Source organism: Malaclemys terrapin, chromosome 4 (genome assembly GCF_027887155.1).
Source record: "Malaclemys terrapin pileata isolate rMalTer1 chromosome 4, rMalTer1.hap1, whole genome shotgun sequence".
NCBI classification, from domain to species: domain Eukaryota; kingdom Metazoa; phylum Chordata; order Testudines; family Emydidae; genus Malaclemys; species Malaclemys terrapin.
The window spans coordinates 140,396,424-140,417,283 of NC_071508.1; the positions used below are offsets into that span (position 1 = coordinate 140,396,424).

Genomic DNA, 20,860 nt, shown 5'->3' on the forward strand with positions numbered 1-20,860 from the left:
GAGTCTTAGTTTAATTTCAGCTGGTTTAAACTGACTGAAAATCATTGTCAGGGCCAGCCTGAGTTTATATTGGACCTTTGGTGAGTACTAAAATGGGGACTTAACACCATATACAAAATTGCAAAACTCTTATTTTAAACTCCAACTATGTCTTAAGGACTTGGCCTGATCGTTGTGCACTAAATTGTCTTGCATTATGATCTCCTTGTAAAATGAACATGATATATTTTTAAAGCTTTTAAATTAGTGTTTATTAGGCTAAAAATGGAAGCATTTATCATTTTACTATCCTTTAAATCTCTTCCAGAAATTCCCACTCGTTGAAGTCTCTGTTTGTGTCCTCTCACAGATTTAGGATGTGTTCAAATGTTTGATTTCTGATGATTTGGACATGTATATCAGTTACATCTGCATGAATATGTTAGCATGCATCCCTGTCTCCTTTTTTCCCTCTTTTGTTGGTAAGACTTCAGAAATAAAGAGAAGCAAAAAAGGCTAACAGTAGTCAAGACTAAATAAGAACAAACTGAAACTCTTCAGGTGGGATTTCCAAAAAAACTTAAGATCCAGATCCTCCAAAGTATTTCTCTCATTCATTCAAGTATGAATTAGGTATCTAAATACCTTTGAGGACCTGGGCCTAAGTAAGTTAGGAGCACAGATTCCTTTGATTTTTTCAAAGGGACTTGTGCTCCCAAGTGACTCAGTCTCTTTTGAAAAATCCCACCCTCCGTTTATCAGTTATAGATAATGTGCTATTGCTCAGAAAGGTTGAAGTCTTAAAAAATTACACTGACATATGTAATGTTCATGCTCTAGGTTTTCCAAAAGTGTTTGAGAGACAAAGTGCACAATTGTTTCTCAGTTTAACTAGAGATTTTAATTCTCCCTTTGAGTATCTAAAATATTTGTTTCCCAAATAAAAGATTTTTGCCAAAGCTGTCTGGAAAGCCTATTCCCTGGACTGTGATTGTAATTCTTTCATCCTCTCTAGATCATGACTGATTAGATTTTATTTACTAATGGAAAAAGTTCATAATATGTTAGAGAATAAAAATATTCATAAGGGGCTTGTCTGTATTACGAAATTTAGAACATGACCTTGAAGAGTCAGTGCCAACTATGAAAGCACAGGCGCTGTAGGTAAGGACAAGTCATGTTCAGCATCATGTCAGTTAGTCATGGTTAAAAATACTCAGCACTACTTGTCTTTGTCTATGATGACTGCAAAGTCACCGTGAGCATTGTGTTAATGAGGTTCTTCAAGGTTGTGTTCTAACAATAAATATTGTAGTGAAGACAAGGTCATGTTCACCGATATCTCACAGCTTCATCAAGCTAGGATAAAGAAATTACTGCTGTGGACACAAGATTTTTATTTTGACTTTAGAGCCTCTACTTTTGCCGTTTGAAGTGCACCTTGGCAAAAAGCCAAAAGAATTATCTGTTTTGCAATTATGATCAAGATAAAGATTTCTTATCTACTCAGATGACTAATAACAATACAGCTGAAGTAGATACTGAAGACAAATTATCTTTTTTGTTCGTGCTGCAATTTTGAACATTTTGAGCTTCAGTCTGTAGTTTGATTTTTCTTTTAATGATTATCAATTAAGTCAGAGAGAAGGAAAGACCATATGATTCCTATGGATTTTTTCAATAGCATTTTTAAGGGGGGGAAATATATAACCACCTTGTATATGTGTTAAGTTTAACTCCAAGCTGATCTGAAGGTCTTTATTCCTAAGACTTCACTTAAATATTTATCTTTGTCATCTTAAGAAATTATGACATGTGACTGAAGTCTTGTTTCGGTAGCTCTGATGGAAAGATGTATTTTCCTGGAATGATAAATAATGTAAAAATACTTTATTACCATAGGGCCGGATTGTTAAAGGTATTTAGGCACCTAAAGATTTCAAAAGCACCTGGATGCCTACCTCCCACTGGCTTTTGAATATCCCACTAGGCACCCAATTGCATCTTTAGATATCTAAATTACTTTAAAAATCTGGTCTGTAGTATCAGGTAGTTTTTGCTCAGAACTGCCATTATATCACAGCCTTGTCCAATTCAGTGCAGAATGAAGGCCTCAACAGGTGTCACCAAACAGCTAGTCCTGAACAAAATGCAACTAAGTAGTCCTAGCAAATGCTCTCAGTTTATCTCCAACTTTATCCCTGGTTGCTTTTCAGCACTTGCCATGCATTGATTTCCTTGACATCTTAAAATGACACCATCAGCTTTAATATCACACTTCTTTTGGAAGATTTAGTATCCCCTATTGCTAGAAGTAATACCTATGATTACTATAACCGAAAGATTCTTCTCTTTTTCTCCAGTTTGTTTATTTTGTGCATTAGACATTACTTGATGTATGGTCATCTGTTTAGTTCATTATGCCTCAATCGAGCAAAGCAATAAGCATATGCATAACTTTAAGCCTGTGAGTAGTCCCATTGACTTCACTGGAATTATTCACTTGCTTAAAGTAAACACTTGCTTTCATGTGCTTAAATGCACTGATAGATCAAGGCCCTTTCCTCTTTTGTGTGTGTGTTGCTGTGTTATGTGGATCTTTCAGACAGCAACAGGGAAAGAGAAACTTTTTTTTAAATTAGGAAATTTTGATTTCAAAATTACAAAATAATGCAAAGGGGACTTGAGAGCAGGTACCTGAAAGTACTTTTATTTTTTTTCTTTTATAATGACAGACTTTCAAATTGACTGCGTCCCTTTAGTTATGATCAACCCATTGCCACTTTCACCTTCTGCTATCTTCAAGACCTCTTTATGCTTGTTTTGCAAGCTTTAAGGAAAGTTTAAAATTTGATGGATTTCTGGGCTAAAAGGGTTTGGATCTTTCTTGAAGTATGGATCTTGGGAAGAAAACACCTTTGAAAACTCCACTTAGAATAGTCATGTTTTACTAAATTTCATTTTTAATTGTTGACTCCATTTTTAATTTAGGATGTTTGAAGAGATTGGAAATCTACAGTTATTAAATGGGAAACATCAACAGTATAAACCATTACATCTGCCTTGCATTCCTCAGAAATTAGTCCAATCTGTACAGACTTTTAGACTGTCTTCGCAAAGGACAGAAACAGGTGCAGTGTGTGTTTCTAATGATATTCTTTCTTTTATTTTTTTTTGTGGGGGGCAGGGGTGTGTGGAATTTGGTTCAAAAAGTAATGAAAATATAGAAACCATAGTAACTTATCTAATCAACAGTCTTTACTATGGCACTTAATTCGGACTTTCAATGGGAGTTGGATGCCTTACTGCCCTTTGTGCTTTGAAAATCTCCCCCACCTCTGATACCTGACTCTTCTCTGCCACAAAGGACATGATAGTATTTTACTCATTTTAGGTAAATCCAGTACACTGTATTGAAATATTTGAAATTTTGCATTGGTGAAATTTTCCAAACATTAGTTTTTGCATACATTAGTTTACAGTAAATCACCTGGTACTTTCATACTGTGCAATATATTTCTCTCAGATCCATATTAAATGCCAAGTTGATTAGTTTTATTCACAAGTTCAATTTAATTAGGGCACACTGTTTAAATATAATACTGCTAACAATGTTAAGTAATGTTTATTGAATAATGCAGGTGAAGAAGAAAGAGACAATTCCATGGACCATTCAGGTATTGCTAGTATTTCCTTGAGCCAAGTGAACAGTGAAACACAGGTATGCAGTTCTCCACTTGAGAAGGCCATGATGCCACAGAAGATGTTTTATTTGTTTAAATTAAAAGCACTTAAAATATTTCCAGTGCTACTGTATCTTAAAACTAGATAACACAGGGAGGTAGATGGCTCAGGATTTGGTAATAGGATAGAGAATCTTTCCCCCTTAGGTTGCTGTTTCAAATCAAACTCAAGTCACTAGTGACTGAATGCTTTTACTCTCTGATGGCCATTATGAAATGAGATTGGTGATCATACTAGGCATTCTACCATTGCCTTCTTTTCAAAATCCAGGTCTCTAACTATGCCCCCATTCGTATATGGTATCCAAGTCTTTTAAATGACATCAGGAGATTCACTTGGGCATGTTTAGCAAGTTCTTGGCATCCTAAAACGGGCATGTTCTTGAATCACTGAACAATCATCAGTTGGCTACCCCAATAAAGAATTTAATAAAGAACTGACGCCTAGACGCATTAGACTCGCTGTGGCTGACAGCTCAGTTTTGAAGATCAGACAGGGAAAATAAACCAGAGCCCTATATCTTAAAGACACAGACAGAGCCTCTCCATACACTGGAACAACCTGTACTTACATTTTGTCTCTCCCTCCCATGCCCAGAAAAACAGCTTTGGTGGTATATTGAAATGTACTACAGCTTAAAGCACATCCAGTAACTGATTTTTTATGGAACTAAATATTAAAATAAATAGCAATCAATAAAATGTACCTAGCATTCATATTTGTATTTAATTGTGAATACAGGCTTTCAATTTGGAAAGCTGCTTATTTTATGCTGCCCTTGAATGTCAAAGTGCTGCTGCAGAATTTAATATTAATAATACATAATTGCAACAGATAATACATTGAAGCAATTGTCAAAGGAAAAGGTAGACTTATGGGCAGCTAGGTGTGTGGTGAGGGTGGATTTTTGCATTTTGAGAAGAGTGAAAGAGGAGTAGCTTTCAGCACTAGAAAGGTGATGGGGGCTTTCTTTTCCTTCCTGCTTGTGGCAGTTTTCTTACCTGTAATTCTTCCTTCTAGGAGAAAGGAATATTCCCTCCCCTCTCTAGAGAGAAGGGTATACAAGGCTCCTTTCCCTCTTCCTCTTATCAACCCCATCATTCTCTGTCCGTATAGGGCAGTGGGACTTTCTATTGGCTTCTTTTTTTCAAGCCAGTCTATAATTCAGCCCTCAGATCCACCTACTTCCCATTGTGTCATCCCTTCAAGGACCATGCGAAGTATTATTCCAATAATAGTGTTGATTTCTGGATTTCATATATGCCTTTACAGAAGAGTGAAAACAGCAAAGCTGAATAATGATTGTTTTTGTTTTCTGTCACTGGCAGCAAAGGTTTACACTGAAATAAGACTATATACACTATTGTAGCATTACGAAATCAGTACAGATTTTTTTTTATGTTCTATAAGTTTTCTCTTCATCAATTTTCTGTATTTAATGAGTTAAGTTCCATTCCCATTTCTCCAAACATTAAGATAATTGTTGGAATAACTGGAACGATATAGTTAAAATAGTTCTTTCCCAGGGTACAGGTTAGTTCCAAATACATACAATACTAATTAAGGCCCTGTTTATGCAGAGGCTTAACATTAAGCATGTAAATAGGCCTATTGACAAAGTTGAGCAAATGTAAATGTTTTTGCATGGTTGAAGTCTAAGAGGTCTTGGCTTAATTTAACACACCATAATAGAACAAAGGGGGCTAAGCAGAGAAAAAGTCCAGTTATTTAGTATCAGAGGGGTAGCCGTGTTAGTCTGAATCTGTAAAAAGCAACAGAGGGTCCTGTGGCACCTTTGAGACTAACAGAAGTATTGGGAGCATAAGCTTTCGTGGGTAAGAACCTCACTTCTTCAGATGCAAGTAATGGAAATCTCCAGAGGCAGGTATATATCAGTGTGGAGATAACGAGGTTAGTTCAATCAGGGAAGGTGAGGTGCTCTGCTACTCCCTGATTGAACTAACCTCGTTATCTCCACACTGATATATACCTGCCTCTGGAGATTTCCATTACTTGCATCTGAAGAAGTGAGGTTCTTACCCACGAAAGCTTATGCTCCCAGTACTTCTGTTAGTCTCAAAGGTGCCACAGGACCCTCTGTTGCTTTTTACAGTTATTTAGTAGAAACACAGTATATTGGTACTTAATACAGGGTGTACTTTGGACTCACTGTTCACTTTGAGTCTAGTACATCAGTTTTGAAAATATCTCATAACTAAAATATTTCAGATAGTGAATCTAGAGATATGCTGAACCACAAGACTATCTAACCCATGAGTAAATTAGGTGTATTTTGGCCCCACACCACTTAGAATCCACTAAAGCACTTGATTCCAGAATTATGAAATACTTCTGAAAAGATTTTAATGATCGGAATATGTAAAAGTCATACATCAGTTGCAGGATAATGCTTCACAGGGCAAAAGATGTAGAGAAACAGGAAATGCACAAACTTAGCCATATTCTGCCATCTGTTACACCTGTACAACCTCACTGGTTTAAAAAGTGTTGCCCAGGAGTACCTGATCTTAGAATTTGGCCTGTTAACTGTATTCTCTAAAATCCCAAACAAGTGAGATAAGTTAATGAGTGTCCTCTATTTGGTGCTCAGTTCATTTTGGTATGTGTTTTGCAAATAAAAAAAATCCTTTAAGCGCCTTATAAAGTACAGTGTTTCTGCTACGTAGGCATTTCATTAGGCTCTTAGTGCCACATTGTGCCATTAAGGCACAGACATGTGCTACACACAGCATGTAGGACCACCCCAGAGGGAACTCTGGTGGGCAGTATTAGTATTCTGCTTTCTGGAACTCCCCAACACACAGGAACTGCAGACTCACTGTACCTCACTTTAGGAGTGTGCACATATCGGCCTTTAGAGATGGAGGCAGGTTATGGCCCCACTCTCTCCATGGTTGTGAAGGAATAACTACCAAGAATGATTTGGGTTTGCTAACAGACAAATCAAATGTGGGCATGGAACATGATGCTACCGCAAATGGGGTTTTAAGAGGAAAATTATAGTATTACTTTAGGTACCAGGAAATATTCCCCTCTATACATCATTGATGAGGTCATATTGGCAAAAGGACATCATTTGGGAATCCATCCTATAGAAAAATGCTCATCTGGAGGTAATCCAAAGAAAAGCAGCAAAAACAACAAGACTTGGATGTTATGACCTATAAATAGAGGTTAAGAGGACGGAATTTGTACAGCCTAAGGAAAAGTCAAAATATCATTGCTGAAGTAACAATTTTGTAAGTGCCTTTGTTTGAAATATTTCCTGTATTTTAGAAATGTAATGAGACTGCAGGGACTAACAATCCCAAAATTGCCAAAGTTCCATCCATAGCAAGCTTGCAAAACCAAATGCAGTTCAGGTAACTTTTTTTAGTAAACCAGTTTTCATTGCTGAAATTATAGATGAAGATGGATTTCATGGAACTAATCCACAGTCAGACAAACAGCAGCATTATTTCTGTTTTCTTAGATTGCTAGTTCCTCAGGAGCAAACAACTTGCAAGCAATGGTTTGAAAATGAAGCTACAGTAATAGGTAATGGGCTATTTGAGGTTTTTGGATGGAAAGTGCTATCAAAACGCAAGCTCCTCTATACCCGGATAAAACATATGACATAAAAAAAGATGAGAGGCCAAATTTTCATCCTGTAATAAATTGGGCTTCCATTTTTGCTTCTGCAATTTTGGTTACTTAGGCAATTTAAGTTTGTAGATGCAGTGAGGTACTGAGACATCCAAGTGACCTAGAAATTGTAGACACAAATTGGATGTATAAAAATGGAAGCCAGTGTTTGAAACAGTGGCCAGAATGGTGTAAGAAAATGGAAAGTAAAGGGTTGTAAGAAATTAAGTGATTTAGGAGTCACTAATTGTCTAAGTAAGATCTGATACATAACTTATAAAAAGAAGGGAAACCAACACAAAATAAGAGAATAAAAGACATAGAAGGGCAAAGAAGAATTGGGAGAATAGGCACAGTAACTGTAGTTTTCTTGGTAAATTGTAAGGGAATACGAATTTATTTGTGGGATACATGCAGAACAGGTACAAAATTAGAACAGAAATACGAGAAGAGAACCAATAATTTTAAAATCACAAGTCTTTGAGTTTTGGTTTCAATTGGATTTCCATGGTATTGTCAGGTTAAATCATTGTCAGAAGTTGTAGTGCAGTTTGTGTATGTGAAGATCCTACCTAGACCTCCCAGTATTGCAATGTGAGATCAGGGCCCACAATATGTGGGACATTGCAAGTCTCACATTGTAGGTTCTGAAATGTAGGACAAAAAATCTGATAACATTTCTCATTTCCCTCTAGCTTTTATCTTTCCCATCTCGTTTTTTCCCTCTCCCTGGAGATTCCTCTGTCACTCCTTGTATGGGTGTGCTGTTCATACTGCTTCCACATCAGCTGGTCTACTTCTGTTCTTGTGTCTGCTACTAACATTCTCAGAGAGCAGTAGCATCAGTCAGGAGGAACAGAGCAAACCTGGCATAATGATAGCAGCCTAAGCAGTGCTTCCATAATATTGGAATAAGCGGCAGAATGATGGGAAACTACTTGGAAAATGGCCACAAAGTGGGATTCCATTAAGATTACAGGACACTTGAAAAGCATTGTCATGGAATTTGAATTGATTTGATCCGTCCTTATCAAATGCTTTGCAGAATCAGTAGGATGAATATACAAAGTCAGCAGCTTCAATACAAATGTTACCCAAACTAGTGTAAATGGTGGAGTCTCTAACTTGAAGTCTTTGGCTATGTCTACACTACAGATCTTACAGCAGCACAGGTGTACTGCTGCAGCTGTGCTGCTGTAAGATCTCCTGTGTAGCTGCTCTATGTCGATGGGAGAGAGCTCTCCTGTTGGTATGATTAAACCACTGCCAATGAGTGGCAGTAGCTATGTCAATGGAAGAGCGTCTCCCGCCAACATAGCACTGTCCACACTGGTGCTTTTGTCGGTGAAACTTATGTCGGTCAGGGATGTGTTTTTTTCACACCTCTCACCAACAAAAGTTTTACTGACAAAAGTGCTAGAGTAGACATAGCCTTTAAATCATGATTTGAGGACTTCAGTAACTCAACCAGAGGTTAGGGATCTATTCTAGGAGTGGGTGGGTTAAGTTCTGTGGCCTGCAATATGTAGATCATGGTGGTCCCTTCTGGCCTTAAAGTCTGCGAGTCTATGAATAGTAATGTAAAGTTAGTAGACATTTTCAGGTACCCTTTCCCCATATTAGGTTTAACATTTAGCTACAAGAACTATCTTTTTAAAATAAATGCTGTTTGTTATTTGTGATACAAACAATGCCAACTTCTTTGTATAGGAAACAAAGATGCTGAATGTGCAGACAAGGGAGCAGCAAGTAAGTCAAAGGATTCTGCATATATATCTCAAGTAAGTTAAACATTTTTCTTGTTTAACTAGTTATTTTATTTAGAATAATGAGATTACTCTGCCTGAAATGAGACTACTGGCAAGAACAAGGAGAGCAGGATTTGGTCCTTGGTTTTTACAGCCTTCAATATAATCATTTATCTGCATATTAAAGACTTTTTTTTCCCAATGTTAAAATTCTATTTTCCTCCAATATCCAAGTCATCCCTAAAGATAGCTTAAGTTCACTACACATCTTCCAAGATGTGAATTTTTTTTAGTTAATATACTAATGATACTTGTAAAAAGTGGAGCTTTCTGTCAGGGCAAGAAAATTTTTGGATAGTGGTCAGATTGCTATGAAATACCATGCATTCTTTTGGCACAATTAGCTTGTTCGTGAATCTAGGACCTCAATAAAATGACTTCCGTCTATAGTTTTATCAGAGAGGAGAAAACATAGTTACTATAATTTTTGAGTGTCCCTGAGATTCTGTTCTGTGGCTGATTGGACAGAGGAGTTGTTGCTGTAGCAAGCAAGCTTTAATGTCTTCTTTTGTTTTGGATGATTAAAGATTAGTCCTCCTGGAAGCAATTTTTACTGAAAGCCATATCAGCTGGTAGTGAAAATTGTCCATTTTATTTCTATAAGAGCTCTGAACCTTTCTGTTATCAAACCTTTCTTCAGGAGGCATGTGATATCTATGGGCTTTTTGTTGCACAATGAATTCCAGGTGGCTGAATAAAGAACTTTTATTAAGAAACCAGGGACTTTTCTTTAAAAAAAAAAAAAGTGTGTTTGGGCCAACATTAACTTGTGAAATTTTCTGGTACATGTTCATGGATTTTGGTATTAATTAAAGTCACTAAATAATTGGAGTGTTACCCAGTATGAACCTATTTTGATTTATTATTAGTATTTGTATTATGGTAGAGATGTGCTACATTCAGATTGCCATTGGACTAATAGTTTGGGAATTAATTGTATACAGAGCCTGGTTCAAATAAGGTGGTAGAATGAGGTACAAATTATATTTCCATACAACAGTTGATTTCTCTGCGCAATACAGGAAATTTACCTTGTGTAAGGACAGATGGTGATACTTCCACTTATGCTTCCTTGTTTCTTTTGCTGCATGAAGGCCATTTAATTTCTACAGAGGGTAGATGTTGAGAGGATGCGCTGATTCATCACATACCTCAATCATCCTGCCTACATGCGCCTTCTTCAGCCAGCACTGGCCAAGTTTTGGGCTATACTGACTCCTATCGTCCCCCGGCTGAGTGGTGCTTGTGGCAACTTTCAGCCACCACAACCTCTTCCCAGAGATTTTCCATCTTGGGGCCCCTGTATCTACACTGGCAGAAGCTCAGGTTGAAGCTATCCTATAAAATATTAAACATTTTTGTCATTTCTACTTCATTATGTACAGACATATCACAGTGGCACCTAGAGGCCAGTGCTTAATTTGTGCCAGAGCTTGCCAGGGCTGAGCCCTGGCACCTCTAGGTGTGGCAGATCATAGCCTGGTGCCTCTGGGCTTGCCACATCGGTTATGAGAGTAAAAAAAAATTGCTTGAGCCCCAGCACTTATTTGCTTGAGCCCTGGCACCTAATTGCTTGAGCCCCCACTAGCACCTCTTTCATTGCTAAAAGCCCCAGCTGAGATCAGGCCCCATTTTCCAGCCATACCAGAAGAAAGACAGGAGGCAATGTATGTGGTTTAATTAGGTTGCAGCTTTATTCATTTAAAACATCTGGGCGTACCTGACAGTAAATTGTACAGTGCAGGTCATCATTATTTTCTTAATCATTGGCACATAATCCCCAACCTGGTCCACCGCCCTCCCTTTGTCTGAGGCAAAAAGGAGCTAAAAAGAGGTGGGTCATCTTTCCACTGTACCAGACATAGGAGCCCCGAACCCAGCGTACTCAGATCTCTTAAGGGAGAATTCCCTTTAGATCCTCTTCCAGTCCCTTTTGTCCAATAACCATATCCTTTCCATAATGAGTATATGCCCTGGACCTCTGCCATGAGTTTTACTTACTAAGTTGCGACATTATAACTTATCCCCTCAACCCCAGCCCACCGGGACCCAGAACTGCTGTGGGGAAGGCAAAAAAAACCCATTCCATCTCCTCCAATCACGAGGTGAGGGAAAAATTCCTTCCCCGCCTCCAGGAAAAAAGGGTATGTAGCATAAGCACACAGCAGGTCCTGAGGAAACATGGTCCCTAGGCAGATTTTATGGGTGGGTGCTGCCAGCCTAATCCAGGTAAAAGAGGGCTTTTCCAGAGCTGCATGGGGTATAAATACCACCCCCATATACTCTTCCAGTCAGCAGATGCCCTGCCTGGTCCAGCCCTTTCCTGCTTCTCCCTGCTCTGTACAGGTAAACTTTCCTCCCTTTCTCCACTTCTGCTACTAGTTGGTGGGGGATCCTAATGGGACAACAACCCTTTTATTTGAGATAGCTGGACAGGGACGCACCACATCAAACTGAGATGAGTACATTGTGCTGGGCACTATACAAACACATAGTAAGAGACAGGCCCTGCCCTGAAGAGCTTGCAGTTTAAATACACAAGATACACAAAGGAAGTGAAGTGACTTGTTTGAAGTCACACAGCAGGTCAGTGGCTAATCTAGATCTCCTGATTCCCAGACCATTGCTCTGTCCTCTAGCCCATATTGTATCCCCTGACTCCCTACATAGTACCTTAACTATGGGGAGTTTGTGGCAGCTTTCTGCTATATGTAAAATCTCTCTCACACACACATGAAATAGAGCTTTATAAAATTGGGGCACTTCAGCTTTCATCAAAGTGAATTGCAATTTTTAAATACTTTTTTTTAGAATTGCAAATAAACTGGAGTGAAACCCTAACCCTTCCCTCTTTCCACAAAGCTAGAGCAAATAGGCTCTGTGAAGCCCATGTGAGCGAGAGCGTGGAGCTGCTTTACAAACCCTGTACAGCTTCTCTATCATTGATTTCAATAGGAGCAGGCTTCAGGACCGCTTTCTCTTAGCCTCATGCGATGCATACCCCTTTGTGCTGTACTATGTAGAGGTGGTGACTTCTGCCACCTACAAAGGATACAGAGCCCCGCGCACCCCCTTCTCTGATGCAGAGGAACAGCCATGTGCGTGAGCAAATGTCACCTACTCAGAATAATTAATAATTAAGACATCTTTTACCAGATTAACTAGAGTGCTAAATCCTCTGTTGCAATGGACAAGGTTGCTAGAGTGAAAGGCAGCCACAGCCTCCATGCCACTAGATATGCTCTAGATCAAAAGGAATTATTGATGGAAATTATATTGCCTGTGTTATGCAGGTCAGAGTTGGTCCCTTCTGGCATTAGAACCTATGAATTTCACTGGGGTCTCTGGGAAGAGCCAGCACCACCTAGAAGAGCAAATAATGCTGACTGTGGAGGAGATATGGCCAGGTGGTGGAAGGATGTGCTGATTCAGTGTTTTGTACACACATCTAAAAAACAAAAGAATTTGGTTGCTGAACACCAGGACTGCTTATTTCACTGAAACCACCATAGCCAGGTAAAGGAGTATCCCATATTCAAATATATATGTGCTAACAACCATCCCCCAACCAAGAAATGGTCATCCACAGGTTTCTGAATCCTTAAATTGCACAATCTAGACAAAGGTGGGAAAAACTGAACTTTAACTCTGTTAAACTAACAAGATTGCACTTTGTAACTTGTCATGGTAAAACTCATTGAGTTTTCAGATCAATGCAATTTTTGCCTGAGTAAGGATTGTAGGATTTGGTTCATAAAGAACAGGCAGCAAGGGCCTCTTTATTCATGGGAAAAGAGTTACATGGGAGAGGTCAGTTTTGACTAAATAAGCCAAATCCTGGAATCCTTTATCAGGCTACTGAAACTTTGGAGTGTGTTTATACCTTTTTATTTCATAGCCAACGTCCCATACAGTTATCACAGTAGAATTTTTGTAGTTGTTCTACTTGGCTCTGTCTTCCAAATATAGAATTCCATTTACTGAGGTTCATAGATTCCAAGGACACAAGGGACCAAGTCTGACCTCCAGTATAACTCAGGTCATAGAACTTCCCCAAAATAATTCCTTTTGACTAGACACAGCATTTTTTTAAAAAAATCCAGTCTTGATTTAAAATTTGCCAGAAATGTAGACTCCACCATGATCGTTGGTAAATTGCTCCAGTGCTTAGTTACCCTCACTGTTAAAAGTTGACACCTTATTTTCAGTCTGAATTTGTCTAGCATCAACTTTCACCCATCAGATCTATGTTGTTCTATTAAAAGCTCTCATTTTGAGTGCTGCTCGTGGAGAACGATCTCCTTTACAAAAATATCACCTGAGTCCTAGTTGAGATTTCCTGCTCAGAGTTCAAGTGTCCATTCTCATCTAACCTTTTCTTTGGGAAGAGAGAGTCTCAGTGAACTAAGATATGTTCTCATGGTGATGTCCCCTAATTCCACTGGAGAGTACTGAAAGGTTATCCCTTTCCACTGCTATTAAAAGCATTAAATCTAAATAGTTCCACTGTGAGAAATGTAGTGCTCTGTTACAGATGGGTAAGGCTGAGGTGGCTCTTCCATTCTAAATCCCCATTTTCAGTCTTTTTATAAGTTTCCCAAATTTCTTTTTGTGCTGCAATTTTTAATATATGGTCTCTATCCAGATGTGATTTTTTTTTTTGGTAAACCACATAGTTTAATATGCAAAGGTAACTATAGTGTGCAGATATAGTGATGTTGGTCCCAGGATATTAGAGATACCAGGTGGGTGAGGTAATATCTTTTATTGGACCAACTTCTGTTCGTGACAGGGACAAGCTTTCGAGTCCTGGGTAAACTTGAAAGCTTGCCTCTTTCATCAACAGAAGGTGGTCCAATAAAAAATAAAAGATATTACAATTTTAGCAGTTGATTAAATAGCTTATTAAATAGTTGATTAAATAGCTTATTTTTTATGAATATTAAACTTTTTACCTAAACAAAGGAGACAAAAATACAGTCAATATATTTATTGCTAAAAGGACTACTGACATTTTGTAAAAGATGTAAATGCCATAAGCGTGCTTTTTATTATGTGACATTTCTTTTTAACAGAATGTACACACAGAGTGTTTTATTAAGTCAAGTGAGGATAATCCTGAAGCAGCAGAAGGAAGTACTGAACATTTTCTGAAAACCCCTGAGATGCCTTTATTTATAAGAACATCAGAATCTAATGGGAAGGAAGCCCAGTTCCCTAAAACTCCTCCATTTGAATTGTAGGATTTTAATTTTATTGATCTTTTATGAGCCATGTCATGTTGATGTGCATTTTATAAACATTTTGATTAATTTTGCTATGCAAAAACAATTTTTTCCTGCAAGACAGTGCTGAACAATGTTCAGGTTTTATTAAAATTATTATGATAGCAAATAGAATTTTGTTTCAGAGGGACATTCATACTGAAGCAGACTTGAAAGAGAACATTTATACCTTCAACAGTGTACTGGGCACTTATTCTTTGGGGTTTTTTTTGCTTTATTTGAGGCATTAATGCCTAAATAAGGGCCTTCTCCCCCAGAATCTAGCTTCTTATTCTCTATGATACTGAAATGAAATCATAATCCTGCATTTATGATCTCACACTCTATTGCCATGGAAATGATTGGGAAGACATAAATCTGATATTATTTCTTAACTACAGAATCTGCAGGAGAAAAAGATCTGCCTGTTTATGTAGCCCAAAATTGCACTGGCTTCTTTTGCTGCCATATTAGATTTGAAATTCATGTCTAACTAGCTCTCCAGCACACAAAATCTTTTTCAGCATTACTGCTTTCTCTTATTGAGAATTTGCATATATGAGATTGTATTTGGTTGATTATTTTTTTGTTTTTGTTTTTTTACTTCCAATTTCTTGCCACACATTTTGTAACAAGTTTGAATGTTTCCCCTGGTATGGAAGTCCTTCTGTTAAGGGATATTTTTACAGTATGTTATTGATTTTGGTATTACAGCATTTGTCTGTAAATAAGAACCAATGTTTGATCTTTGGCTCTGACTGGCTACCATGAACTCACTCTGCTTCTCCTGGTGGGAAAAAACTCCATAGACAGGGGTTATTTATGACTGTGGGAAACATTCAAAGGATGAACATTTTTATTAATCTAATGAAAAAGTTGCTAGACGGTGTGGTTTTTCTTTCTTAAACTCTTTGCTTGGGGCATCTGTTCGGGGGAGAAACATGTGACATGCTTAGAGTCACCCATCTTAAAAAAGATATATTGGAATTTGAAAAGGTTCAGAAAAGGGCAACAAAAATTATTAGGGGCATGGAACAGCTTCCAGATGAGGAGCGCTTAATAAGACTGGGACTTTTCAGCTTGGAAAAGAGAGGACTAAGGGAGGATATGATAGAGGTTTATAAAATCATCACTGGTGTGGAGAAAGTAAATAAGGAAGTGTTATTTACTCCTCATAACACAAGAACTAGGGGTCACCAAATGAAACTAATAGGCAGCAGGCTTAAAACAAACAAAAGGAAGTATTTCTTTACACAATGCACAGTCAATCTGTGGAACTCTTTGCCAGAGGATGTTGTGAAGGCCGAGACTATAACAGGGTTCAAAAAAGAACTAGATAAATTCATGGAGGATAGGTCCATCAATGGGTCCAGGTTCAGGAATGATGTCCCTAGCCTCTGTTTGTCAGAAGCTTTGAATGGGTGACAGGGAATGGATCACTTGATGATTACCTGTTCTGTTCATTCCCTCTGAGGCACCTGGCTTTGGCCACTGTCGGAAGACAGGATACTGGGCTACATGGACCTTTGGTCTGACCTAGTATGGCTGTTCTTATGTTCTTATGAATAACATTCTTACCTACTTTGTACTACAGGAAGCAAGTGTTGGTGTAAGGACAGGAATTAATGACAGATAGAGGAAAGTAGAACAAGAAGCCTGGTTCTGATTTCACATAGGTGTAAATCAGGAGTAACTCTGTTAAAGTCAATGAAGTTACACCAGCGTAAAACTATTATAAGATCAGAATCAAACCCAGTGTAACTAAGGGTCTTTTATTAAATCATAGGGTCTGTTTTATAACTCTCAATATAAAATGCTTTCTTACAATGTTTCTTCCTTTCTTTCATTACAGGAATCATAATTTAGGTTGTGAAGGACCAGCACCAAAATCACCTGCTTTTTCTTTTCTTATGCCCTGTGCCCAGAAGTCACCTGGCTTTAATTTATTTGACTCATCTGTATTCGGAGCAGAAAATTCATCAGACCAGGTAATATTGAATCTTAAAGATATGATCAGTTGATTTTCACAAAGTGAAGTATTCTTAGAAAACTTTGTTGATTGTGTAGAAGGTTTCCAGCATCCTTTGTGTTCACTTACATTGTCACTTGTTTACTAGCTTGTTTACTTTTATAAAATATATCCTTTGGCAGTGCTTTTCTACTGCTAATCTCAGTAAAAGAATTTCTGACCAGGTATGATTTTTTTCTCGCTGGGGCTGGCCCTTGTGCTTTTGGTATAATGGAAAGCAACAGGGCTCAGATTCTCAAAGGTATTTAGGTGCCTAATTCTGATGGGAATGAGGCACTTAAATACCTTTGAGGATCTGGGCCAAGGACCCTTCTGCCACTTCTGGCTCCTGAACAGGGGAAAGAGGGGGTGGTTCCGCTACTCTTCCCTTCCTTCAGCCTTCACTGTTGTGTCCCCCTCCCCAGGGTATAGCTCAAGTGCCAGCCTCTGCTTAGGTTTCCAAAGAGGCAGGAGAAGGAAATTGAGTTGATTCTTATCAACTTGAAAAACAGCAGTGAAAACTGGCAGGACTTTGCAGATACAAGCAAACAATGCATTAGTAACACTCAGTTCCAGTTTAGAAGGCTTACTTTGCCACCGTACATTAGGGCTTATTTAAAAAAAAAAATTAAAGAAAGCTTAGCTTCTGCAGAAGGCGATATCATTTACATGGGAAAGTTTCCTACTCATGCAGAGCAAATGGATTTTTCAAGCCCTGAATATGAATATGTCGTCACCCCAAGTTATCTTTTGGTTGAATTTCTGTTGTGGGATGGCCCTGTTGTGTAGTCCCACTGCCATGTGTAAGCCTGGGGCAAAAGGACATGGATAGAACTCCATGGAGAGCTTAGGCTGTTTAAATTGCACTGGGGGCTGAACCAGCCCCCTGCTGCTCCCAGAAATGGGGAATCACAAATGTAGCATGGAGCCATTTTTGCCTCCCTGTTCCCCATCTTCACACCTCAGCTGCACAGAGCAGCTGAGGATTGATCCCCTCATGTTATCCACTCTATAGAACTTTTCAGAAGCCATATGGAAAGATTAGTAATTAATCGGAACATCTGTATAAAATGGCTTACTAGAGTAGTGAGTGCTTGTGCTCAAATGTCATTCAACAGAAGAATCATAGAATTGTAGGACTGGAAGGGACCTTGAGACCATCTAGTCCAGTCCTCTGCACCCACGGCGTGGAGATCATATTACAACAACATTTTACTGCAGTAGCTCTTTGCAGTGTATGATATAGCGTCATACCCCAAAGAATAGTCATATGAAGGCTATCCAACAGGGTGACCTTGGATGCCGTCTTTCTGTGAGTTATTGATTACTTCTTTGAATTAAAGATGGAATGAGAACAACATTAGCCCTTTGCGGGAATATGCTGCTGGAATTAGAAGCTGGTCAAAAGTTGGTTTTATTGTACTGTAGTTTTACTAGTTACCACTGAGGTGGTTGAATCATTTGTATCTTTAAATATTGACTGAAGAGGTAAAACACACTATTTTAATGTCTTTATATGTAACAATATAGCTAAATTAAAAACTTTAATCATTATGAAATTATGTAAAATTAATCAATGCTTATATCAGTGTTCTAGTTTATGTTGTAGTTTTCTCATCTGTTAAATATAATGGCTACTATGTTTCAGACTGATGAAAGTTATTCTGCAGGAAACGTAAACCCTATTTCCCCACACAAAGATATTGGTAAGCTTTGAAAGTGAAAAGTACTTTTATATACCAGTTTTTTCTGTTCATATTAATGTAATTGATCATTTAAACTTGGGGCTCTGTTCAAGAAGAGATCCCTGATTGACAGAAATGTTGTTCAATAATGGTGCAATGGTAAAACTGTGACCCTGTAATTTGTGGCCCATTGTATATATGTGTATTTGAAACAGCACAAAGTATGTCCCTGAATATTACTTCAGAGAGCCACAAAGACTGGACAACATTTACATGAAAGAGGAGGCAAGAAGATGTAGGAGGAGAGAGGGAGGCAGTGGAGGGGCAGTGAGAAGTCTGGCATTAGATGTACTTGGAACAAACCATGAGCTAGAACACCAAGGTGAAAGAAGCAATTCTGAGAGCTTTGTCACTCATTAAAAAACCTAATTTCTGTCCTATCAAATGTGAAACAGCACAGCTAAATGCCTATGCGTTACCCCAAGGCTTCCAGTTCATTGTAATTGCACATTGGGTCTGTTAGTAACATTTTGGGCTATCAGTGTAAGAAGGAGAAGTTGTGTATCTTTGGACATCTCTTTCTAAAGTGCAAGTAATGTTTCCATGTTGTTAGTGAAATCCTTGGACTTGACTCTGCTCTTACTTCCTTCTGTCTAAATCAATGTAAAATTGATGTGAATGAGAGGAAAATCAGACCCTCTGGGCCAGGTCCTCAACTGGTAAAAATCAACATTGCTCCAGTGAAATCAAGGGAGCTATTCTGCTTGTACCCTCTTGTTGACAGCCTACCCTCACTGAAGTCAATGGGAGCTTTGTGCCAGGATTTCACCCTCTGTCTCTCTCTAACCTCATAGTGGGAATTATCATCTCATCTCATTTGGAGCACTAGAACTTCACAGGCCAGTCATTATGTGTTAGACTATAGCAAAGCAGGTATATATAATTATATACATATGTGTGATACAAGACTCATCTTTATCACATGTCTTTGGGATTAAACTCCTTTTTAAGATTTTTTTTTTTGGTATAGGAAACTGTGTAATTCCATGTTATGAAATTCAAAACTCTGATAGTTAAATAGTTCTTTTATCTGTAGCAGTGGTTCTTCTTCAACTGCATGTTCATGTCAATTCCAATCAGGTGTGTGCACGCCATGTGCATGACAGCTGGAAGATTTTTTCCTTAGCAGTGTCCATAGGGTTGGCCTGGGCACCCCCTGGAGTCGTGCCTTCGTGGCACCCAATATAGGGCCCTGCCGCCCCGTCCTCCCCAGTTCCTTCTTACCACCGGTGACGGCTAGCTGGAACAAACTGTTGCTCTTGCTTTGCCAGCGCATTTGGGCAGTGTCCACTCTTCGTGTTTATAGTTCTTAGTAGTTACTCGTATTAGTTAGTATTAGTAGTAGTTCATAAGTTTCCTTTCGGGGGTTCCCCCCCCACCAATGCTCCCCCGGTACAGGGGTATGCCCCGGTCCTGAGGGTTCAAGCTCTGCGAGGACTGTGGAAAATTTATGCCTAAGAGCAACCTGCACCCTTCCTGCCTGCAGTGTCTCGGGGAGAGCCACCAGAAGGAGAGGTGCAGAATTTGCAAAGGGTTCTGCTGTAGGACCTAAAGAGACCAGGAGCAAAGGCTCAAGATCCTTAGAATGGAGGCAGCACTCTGGTCACAATTCATCCTGGGATCGGCAGAACCCACGCCCAACAGCTCCCCATTGGTGCGCAGTGCTCTGGCACCGATGGTGTGTGAGCCAGTGCCAAGGAACAGCACCGCCACAGCTCTGCCCATAGACAGTCTTCTGTCAGGCTCCGGTCTCAGTCCCTGGTGCCCCAGAAAAAGAAAAGTCCAGAGAGGGGGTTGCTCTCCCCTCTCCAAGCCCAGGGAGCTTTCGGCAGGGAAACCCGATTCAGGCCATGTCACCTCGACTCCTCCTCCTTTAGGGTCTCGTCGACTCCCGCTTCCTCCGGGGTCCAGTAGAGTTCAAACCCTCACCGCTCTCCGGACCGACATGGCGGGCAGCTCCAGCTACCCTCAACGCCGGAGGCATTCAAGGCGGCTCAGGACCTTATGTGCCTTACAGTGCCGTCCACCCCACAGAGGAGAGACAAGTCGCCGGTGACCACCCGGCCCCCGATCCTATCAAAGGGCAAGCCGGCAATGATGGCGCGCCGATCTTCATCTCCAACGCACCTCTCCCCGGCACAGTCTGCCCACGTGGGGGAGCTGCACTGGTCCCCCAGTTCTCGGCACCGCTCGCCGGCACCACGGAGTACCGCTCCTCCGTGGTCCTCCTTCTTAGAGACCTCGGAGTCGGAATCCTACCACTTTGATAGGACCAGGAACAGAAGGTCCAGGTCCCAGCGTGACCGCCAGCCCTATCCGGCGCCGTGGCCACTGCAGTGGCAACCCCCGACTCAGTGGCCCTTCTGGACACGGTGGGCGTATCATCAGAGCCAGGGACAGAACCAGGGGTCGAGGTCCAGATCCGCATCAGTATCGTCGGCTTCCTTCATCCCTCCGCAGGCACCATCAGCACCACAGGCAGCGGCGCCACAAACGCCCCTCCCTTCGCCTGCGGCGCTGGCACCAACACTACTGACCTCGATACTGACGGCATCAGCAACCTTGGCACCACCAGCATCAGCACCGATGATCTCGGTTCCAGTGGCCCTGGCACCGCAGGCTACGGATGTGGTGGCACAGCAATACCGGGTGCAGCATGAGCCCCTG

At 39.9% G+C, this 20,860-nt stretch overlaps 1 protein-coding gene across 1 annotated transcript in view; it reads left to right on the forward strand.

The window, feature by feature from the left end:
- C4H14orf39 (chromosome 4 C14orf39 homolog) overlaps positions 1-20,860 on the forward strand; it is a 49,726-nt gene that overhangs the window by 25,835 nt on the left and 3,031 nt on the right. The window contains exons 8-15 of the mRNA XM_054026180.1: positions 2,971-3,110; positions 3,621-3,700; positions 7,021-7,106; positions 7,217-7,281; positions 9,079-9,149; positions 14,252-14,415; positions 16,293-16,428; positions 18,097-18,154. Of these exons, the coding sequence (XP_053882155.1) occupies positions 2,971-3,110; positions 3,621-3,700; positions 7,021-7,106; positions 7,217-7,281; positions 9,079-9,149; positions 14,252-14,415; positions 16,293-16,428; positions 18,097-18,154 (800 nt within the window). The remainder of the gene's footprint in view (positions 1-2,970; positions 3,111-3,620; positions 3,701-7,020; positions 7,107-7,216; positions 7,282-9,078; positions 9,150-14,251; positions 14,416-16,292; positions 16,429-18,096; positions 18,155-20,860) is intronic.